Below are 8,064 nucleotides of genomic sequence, written 5' to 3'. Positions count from 1 at the left end.
AATCTATTTTCCATCTGTCTCACTCAGATCTAATCAAGTTCTGTTCAACATCATATTGAGATATTTTGAGAATAATCTGAAAAGGCCTTAGGATGATATACAGGGTTCATCCTTCTGGCTCTGACTCACCTTCTTGAGCTTCATTTTGTGCCTCACTCTGAAAATGCTTTACATTTTTGGACTTCTGTCCTTTTTCTTATCCCTCCCCTTGCTCTGCCCAGCAAACCCACCTTCCATTCCAGACCTAACTCAGGTGACACCCCTTACCCCTATTTAATCATATGTCCTCAGCGTTCCTAAGCGCTTTGATCCTGTCTCTCTCAATCTCTGCTCAAGCTATATATAGAGAGCTGCCAAAATGTTTGTCTCTCCTTTTAGATGATAAATTCATAGGGTCACACTGTGTCATATTCATCTGTAAATCAGTGCCTACTCTTTTCCCAAGGAGAGGAAGAAAAAGGACACGTTCCATAGAAAATTGAAAGTCTAGAAGGGAGGCTTCTAGAGGGGTGTCAGTGTGGTTCTCTGACCAGCAGCATCAGCATCATTAGGAGCTTGTTAGAGATAGACTGTCAGGCCCCCTCCCAGACATCCTGAATCTGCGTGGTGGCAAAGTTCCCAGGTGACTCCAATGCACATCAAAATTTTAGAAGCACTGAGTTAGAGCGCGAGATGGTATAAATTCCAAATCTACCTGCCAACATATGGGTCCTATGCCTCCTCCTGGCTCTCCTCAGTGTGCTGAGGCCACACTGATACTGAGAACCAGAGTTAGGGACTGCTCTGGGGCTGAGAGAGAGGACCTTGGAAACTGCATTTAACTGGGCTTCATTGCATCAGGTCCCGCTTTTCTCGTCAGACTGACATTAGCATCGCTATTAAAAATCATTGATGGTTCTTTACTTTCTCCTTTGTAGGTCTTTCGATGGATTCTCTAGTGCCCAAAAGAATCAAGAACAACTTTTGACATTAGCAAGCGCTTTGAGGGAAGAAGGAAAAGTTTTCGATGAAAAGGTTTACTACACTGCTGGCTACAACAGTCCTTTCAACTTGCTTAATAGAAACAATGAAGTGTGGCTGATTCAGAAAAATGAACCCTCCAAAGAAAATGAATGAGAAAATCAAAGTTAGTTGTATCACCAGGGGCTAAACTTCTGTTTAATACAAATATCAGCACTACCTGAAAGTAAAATGTATGTCTAGTATCTTCTACCTGAGAGTACTATTTTGGATTAAGCTTTTTCCAATGTGCCTTTTTAAAGCTTTATCTAGATACACACATAATGGAGGACTATATTCTATAAATGCGTAAAGCGATCATAACCTTGGTAGTCTTTAGTTTTATGTGGCTCTAGGGAAATGTCATATTACTTCCCCTTCATTGTATGTATTACAATCATATTTCCTTTTTCCACTTGGATTTCTGTCAGTCGGATATTAACCCCTCCAGGTATTATCAATAAAAATGTTAAAAAGATTTATCCCGTGTGGAACTACTAGGCTGTCAGTTCTGGAGAAGTGAAGTTCAGTTGGACACAAAATTCAAATTGTCTTTAGTGGCTGCCACTATTACAGTCTCTGTTGAGTCTTCTTCCCCATCTGCCCACTGCCCCGCCACACAAGAAAAACTCTCAGAGTACCCAAAAGTGTCGATGTTCCGTGACAAAGAATAAATTTATGAAATTAGAAACTTCTTACCTTATTTTGATACTCAATAAAGGCATATTTTTTCCTGAAGAAATGTATACAATCACTAAAATGCATGTAGTATTTCTGGAGATTGTATAAAAATGATTGAAGAGAGTGATTATTAAAAAGTTAAGTTATTGAAAGAATGGGTTGCTGCAAAATCAAGGAGGTTGAAACCCTCATGTGGTTATGTTGTAAAATGCTTGTCCTGGAGACGATAAAGTCACATTCAGATACCTGGAAGCCTGTCACGGAAAGAGCAGTTAGCTTTACTGTGGACTCCTAGAGGACGATGGTTATGGGAGTGAAGAAGAAAAGGCTGGAGCTTAGTGACTTCCCAACAGTTATAGCTGCCCACGAATGACCCTACTTCCAGTTCCCGCCACTATGGTTTAAGCAGGTACCACATGGTCATTTAGATGAGAGATTTGAGTATCCAATGGATAAGAGGATGGGACCAGATGATGCTTAAGGTCCCTTCAACTCCAACATTATATAATATCTCTTAAAATTAATCTCCCTAACCTGGACACAGTGGACTATTAGACCTATAGTTAATGGTTTCCATGGTGGATACTTACCGATTGCCTTTTAGGTGCACCATTCCAACTGCTTCACCTGATTTTCCACATTCAACCCTCAGAACAACTCAATGTGCCACCTTGTATCATCTCCATTTTCCAGATGAGGACATTGAAGCACAGAGGTGTTAAGTCACTTGCCCTAGATGAAACTAAGGACAGGCCAATTCGAGCCCAGGCAGTCTGACCCCTAGGTCCATGCTGTCACAGATAGCCAGGAACAGTAGGGGCTGGGACTCTACGGAGGTGCTTATCTTGCATATCATGCATAATCAATATGATTATGACCTCAGAGGTACCTTTAGACTGTAATTTTTGATACAAAACAAGCTAGATTCTCTGGTTTTGGAATTATTATGGATATAAAATTTAAAATCCCAGGCAATTATTATCCAAAGGTATCTACTTGCATTGATCATTTATTGACCCTTTGCAGTTTTATGCTTGCCAAAGGGACATTAAATTTCTTTTTTAGCTCATTTATCATTATGAACTGGAGGGCAAGTTCCAGCCCTTCGGATGAATGTTCACAGCACTAGCCTCTACTGGTATGAGGTAAATATTCCTAACGTTTCTTCGATAGTCTTATATAAAATAGGCATCCCTTATGCAATAAATCCTATTTTAAATGAGAGAAGCATATTTCTGATTACCAAGATTTAGTTGTAATATGAAGCACATTCAATAAAAAAATCAATTTTGAGTCCAGGGAGTCCTATTTTTCCCTCCTCTTCCAAAAATCATAAACTAAAACATTTTTCAGCCCCAAAGTGATGAATCCAGAGGGTATTTCCAATGGCATTGAATCAGTTATTTTAATGACGTGGCTGGCACTGATTATGAAATGTCCCTGAGTAACATTTCTTTGAGATTTTTCTTATCTCTAGAAAAATCTAGACTCTTTTCTAAGGCTAAAACTTCCACCTTTGCTGTTGGTCTAATATTAGCTCCTCTCCTCTCATCTTCAGGCTGTCCTCCTCCACATGCTCCAATCACTCTGCTTACCAACAAGCTCACATTCTGCCTGACCACTCCCCCCACCCCGCCAAATTAAATCCCAGTGCTACCTAGACCTGTACATAGGACAATACTTCCCATCTCTCCCTTGCCTTGATTATCCGATTTCTCTGGAAAGAGTTGTCCAAGGGCTTCCTCGAAGTCCTAGGTTGTAAGGAGGCATCTCAGGGTCCATGACAGGGAACTGAGGTGGGCAGGCCCACCCACCTCTGTGCGTCCCACAGAGCCATCCACATTTGTCTAAGTGTGTCGGTTTTTCACAAGATTATATGTTTTAAAAAGTTCTGAAACAGTTCGTTTAAATTCAGTGCATTCATTCGTTCCTTTCTAGTCATCACTCAACCCCCTAAAAATCTTGCTTCCCCCGCCCCCCAAACATTTCATTGAAATGTCATTTCTTTTCATTCATTCTTAAATAAGTCATTATGGAGTCCTTACTAAGTTCCAGGAGCTGGAATATGGTGGTGAGCAGAAATGCTCCCTCATCTGTGACTTTGAAATTATCGAGTCCACTGTCTTTCACTCTTCTATTTAGTCCACGTTCCAGCTGAGAACAGCGCAGTGAGCAGGACAGCTCCTCTTCTCATGGCATTTCCGTTCTAGAGAGTGAGGAAGTTCAAATACAAATGAAATGGGAAAATGGAATGGAGTGTGCCTGGCAGAGTGCAGTGGACATCGCATAGTGAGGGTCAGGCAAGGCCTCTCAGTGGACGAGATTTTGAGACTTGAGTGCTGAGAAGAAGCCAGTCAGATGATAGCCTGGGTCGGGGAGCATCTAGGCCAGAGGCGACAATGTCAAAGGAAGAGGCCATGTTCACCCATAATAAAAAGCAAGTCCTGCTTGCTGAGCAACAGCTGTGCTCACAGGACACAATCTTCCTGAACAATGAAAACTGCTGACCTTGTACAGGGTTAGGAAGCACAGAGTTCAAGGATTAGTGGACTTTCAGAAGCACTGAGGGACTGACTTTGAGCTTTGATTGTGGAGGCGCAGTTGCCAGAGTGAGGCCTCTGCAGAGTACCGTGATTTAGGAGCCTGGTTTAGAGGCGAGGTTACTGATGCAAAGTTGTCACCGACCGTTTCTGGTACTTACTCGTTACTGTGGCCAAAGGCAGTCATTTCTGGGGTTTGGAGTGGTGGCAGGCAGGCACATGGGGGTGTGCCACTCGGATCCACCTTTAAGACAGGACCAGCTGCCCAGCTCTGAGAGGTATGGTTAGCTAATGTCTCCAGCTGTCACTTCCTTCAAGGTCCACTGCGGATTTCAAGATAAGGACACACTATTCTCAGGGGGGGTACCTGGCCTATGACTGAGCCAGGCAATGGGAGCAAGCTTTTTTCTAGCACTTTCCAGCCCAAACCAGCAAGATGGTGGTACAAGGACCCAGCCATTTCTACTCAACTCAGGACCCTTCCAATAAATATTATTTGCCCTGGAGCTCCCTGGTGGGCTGGCAGAGACTATCAGATCTGTAATGTAGAATGCAGTTGACAGCTCCCCCACCCCCCAATCTTGCTTTTCCCTTTTCCTTTCAGAGGCATAACTTGGCCACATATATTTTATGCTCCTAACCACTTCGGCATCAAACTAGCACAACTGGGATCAGAGTGGCCCAAGATCATAGGCAGTAAGAAAGCATTTTGAGATTGGGTCACTCACTACTAGGCTGGTTATAAGGCTCCCATCCCTTGTGGATAGGTGATGCACAGATAGCTCCTAGCACAAGGAGGCTGTATAATTATTAAAAGTTTGGATATAATGGCATACTGGTGGAGAGGAATGCACCGCTGGCCATTAGGTAAAACAGAAACCAGGCAATGAAGGGGGAAAAGGTAAGTTCAATGATTGTTCAAGCTCATGGTTTGGAACCAGTTTCTAGGCAGCAAAGCAGGGAGGTGGGGGGCTGGGGGGTGGGGAGCCAAACAGAGAGCAGTGGTCTCACTGAGTTGAGGAGACAGAGACCAGTGTTAGAGGAGGTGAAGGTGGGTAGAATTTGTTGGCAGCGTAAAGGAAACGAGGAAGAAACATACACAGAGAGAGCTCTGTAGATCTGCAGTAAGTCCCCTTGAGTCCTTGGCTGAGAACTGATATGTGAAGGTGTAAGAAACTATACAATCCAAGAAGTGAACAACTAGAAAGTAGTAGAACCAGTGACTCACAGATCATATATGCAGCTGGGAATAGTTTGTTTCCACTGGCAAGAGTGGAAATAACTCATACTGCATGGGGCATCGGGTAGAGTCCTCAAAAAGGTATTGCCTTAGTAGTGAGGCTAAATTGTCTCCAAACCAAAGGCTTCTCTGGAGCTCCCCTAACAAAGCTTAAAAGCAAGTCCTGAAAGGACTAAACAATTTCCAAGAAACTTGGCTGTGCACCAGAATAAAGCCCACTACTGTTTAAAGGAATATAGCAAAATCTATCCGCAAACAATTCAACATTCACAATTCCCAACATCTAATAAAAATTTACTAGAAAAATATGCAAAGAAACAGAAAAAGATGACCCATAATTAGAGGGGAAAAAAACAATCACTAGAAACAGACCCAAAAGTAATATGAAGGAATTAGCAACTTCGACCATGTGATCTGGCAAACACAATGGTATCGGAGGTGTTGTTGATGGAAAAAAAAAAAAAATGCAGGTCGGAATTCAGGACAAGACCCAAGGGGAGAATCACAATGCAAGTCCTCGGGATCTTGAAACAAGGCTATGTTAATTGCAGGAGAGAATTACATGCTTTTTGAAAAACAGCTTTTAGTGTGCTACTGAGCCCCGGTTAAGATGAAACCAAGAAACATAAAGTGATGATCTATATCCAGAACTGCCCATATGAGCTAGGTCCTATCAGAACCACCAAGTCATAAAGGTGGTGGGACCAGCAGTGGTCTATCCTGAGATGGAAATGATACCTCCAGGAGGAATTATGAGCAGGACCAGAACACATAAGCAAGCCACATGAGAGGTGGCCCAAACCCCATGGCATCATGGTTGCAGCCACACCCCTCATTCCCTCCCCGTGGTTTTTGGAAGACCTGTGGGACTAGCTGAAGAGGGAAAAGCTTGAACTAGGTTTATGGATGAACTAGCTTACTATGTGGGTGCAAGCTGAAAATAGGCAGCAGCTTCATTATATACTTATTCAAGGGTGACCTTGAAAGACAGCTTCAATAAAAAAATCTTGAATCTTTCTGCAAAAAAAAAAAAAAAAAGGCAGAATTTTTGATGCTGGAGGACCTGGTCACTCACTTTGTGAGGGAAGAAAGGTAAAATATATGGAATCATGGCCGTGGCACATGGCCTGGCCCACTGGACAGGAGTTCGGAAAAAAAAGAGCGGATGATTGAGACCAGGAGGTGGGGTTAAAGGCATGTGGATGGGTACATGGGAGCAGACATAGAACTTGAAAAACACTGTATCATATGTAAATGCCCATCAGAAAGCACCCAACAGAAGACACACTAAACAACCAAGGAGACGAAATGATAGCCAATCAGTGTTAGCTTTTGTGGTGCCCACCCAAGGCCGGTACCGTGTACTCACAAATATAGTGGCAGTGGTGGCAAAGAGGGAGACTACGCACGAACCCCCAACAACATGGACTCCCACTTACCAAGGCAGACCTAGATGCTGCTGATTCTGAATGTCCAACCTGCCAGCAATAGATACCAGTGCTGAGACCCCGGAGAGGCTGTAAGAAGACCAACTAGTCATTTGACGCCAAACTGACTATATTAGGCCCATTCTTTCCTAGAACAGCCAGCAGTTTATTAGCACAAGGGTGGACACCTATCCTAGATATGCAGTGTTTTTCCTGTACAAGGCCTTGACCAGCACCACAGCCTAGGAACTTACAAAATCTCTGAACCAACTGGCATGGATTCACTGACTGTGTGAGCTATACATCATAATATCCAATCAGGATGAGTTAGCCCATGGGATCCCCTGCTCTTCTCACTCGGTGCACCACCTAGAAGCTGCTGGCCTGACAGAACTTTGAAATAACCTTTAGTGCCTAACGGTTGGAGGCGATATGCTGTCAAGATGGGGAACCATTTCCTGGACACAGTATACTTACTAAATCAGAGACCCGGCGTGGTACTATGTCCACAACAGGAAAGACACATGGATCTGGGACCAACAGGTGGAAGGCGGAGTGACCCTACTTACCATCACTTCCAATGAACCACAGAGGGACGTAGGACACTCCGCCCTACAACGCCGGGCTCCGCAGAGCCAGAGGTCCTTGTTCTCAAAGGTGTACATCCTCCCTAGGCAACACACCAGAGGTTCCCTGAACTTCAACTTACTGCTGCCACCTAGGCACTTTGGTCTCCTTGTGTCCAGGTGATGGTTGAGGGCAAAAGGAATTTAGAGCGGAGGAGAGGTATGACAAATAACATTTGTGGCCTGGAGACCAATTGCAGGAAGTCTCTGTGGTTATCCCAACTAAACTGTTCTTTTTAAGTTTCTCCTCAGGAAGAGAGTCCACCAGAGCCCTGGAGAAATCGCTCCCACTTGCACGGGGAAGTGGGTCCACGTGGTGCAACAGGTGGACTGTGGCAGGCATGGAGATGTGCCACTTAGATCCCCCTTCAAGAAAAGACTTGCTGTCCACCTGCAAGAAGTGTGGTTAGCTGACAGCCTCCAACCACTGACTTCATCGGGATCCACCTTAGCTTTCAAGCTGAGGTCATGTTCTTCTCAAGGCAGGAAGTGTTGATGGCCAATGGTTTCACTAAGCTGTGGAAATAGAAACGACAATTTTCTTAGGGCGG

At 44.0% G+C, this 8,064-nt stretch overlaps 1 protein-coding gene across 2 annotated transcripts in view; it reads left to right on the top strand.

Moving 5' to 3' along the window:
- The window catches only part of HEBP2 (heme binding protein 2), a 7,204-nt gene extending 5,723 nt beyond the window's left edge, over positions 1-1,481 (top strand). For both annotated transcript variants that reach the window (XM_015592093.2, XM_006915373.3), the window contains exon 4: positions 918-1,481. In XM_015592093.2, the coding sequence (XP_015447579.1) occupies positions 918-1,116 (199 nt within the window). In that variant the 3' untranslated portion in view covers positions 1,117-1,481. The remainder of the gene's footprint in view (positions 1-917) is intronic.
- The last annotated feature ends 6,583 nt before the right edge of the window (positions 1,482-8,064 follow it).

Source organism: Pteropus alecto, unplaced genomic scaffold (genome assembly GCF_000325575.1).
Source record: "Pteropus alecto unplaced genomic scaffold, ASM32557v1 scaffold185, whole genome shotgun sequence".
NCBI classification, from domain to species: Eukaryota; Metazoa; Chordata; class Mammalia; order Chiroptera; family Pteropodidae; genus Pteropus; species Pteropus alecto.
This window is presented reverse-complemented; position numbering and strand designations above follow the sequence as displayed.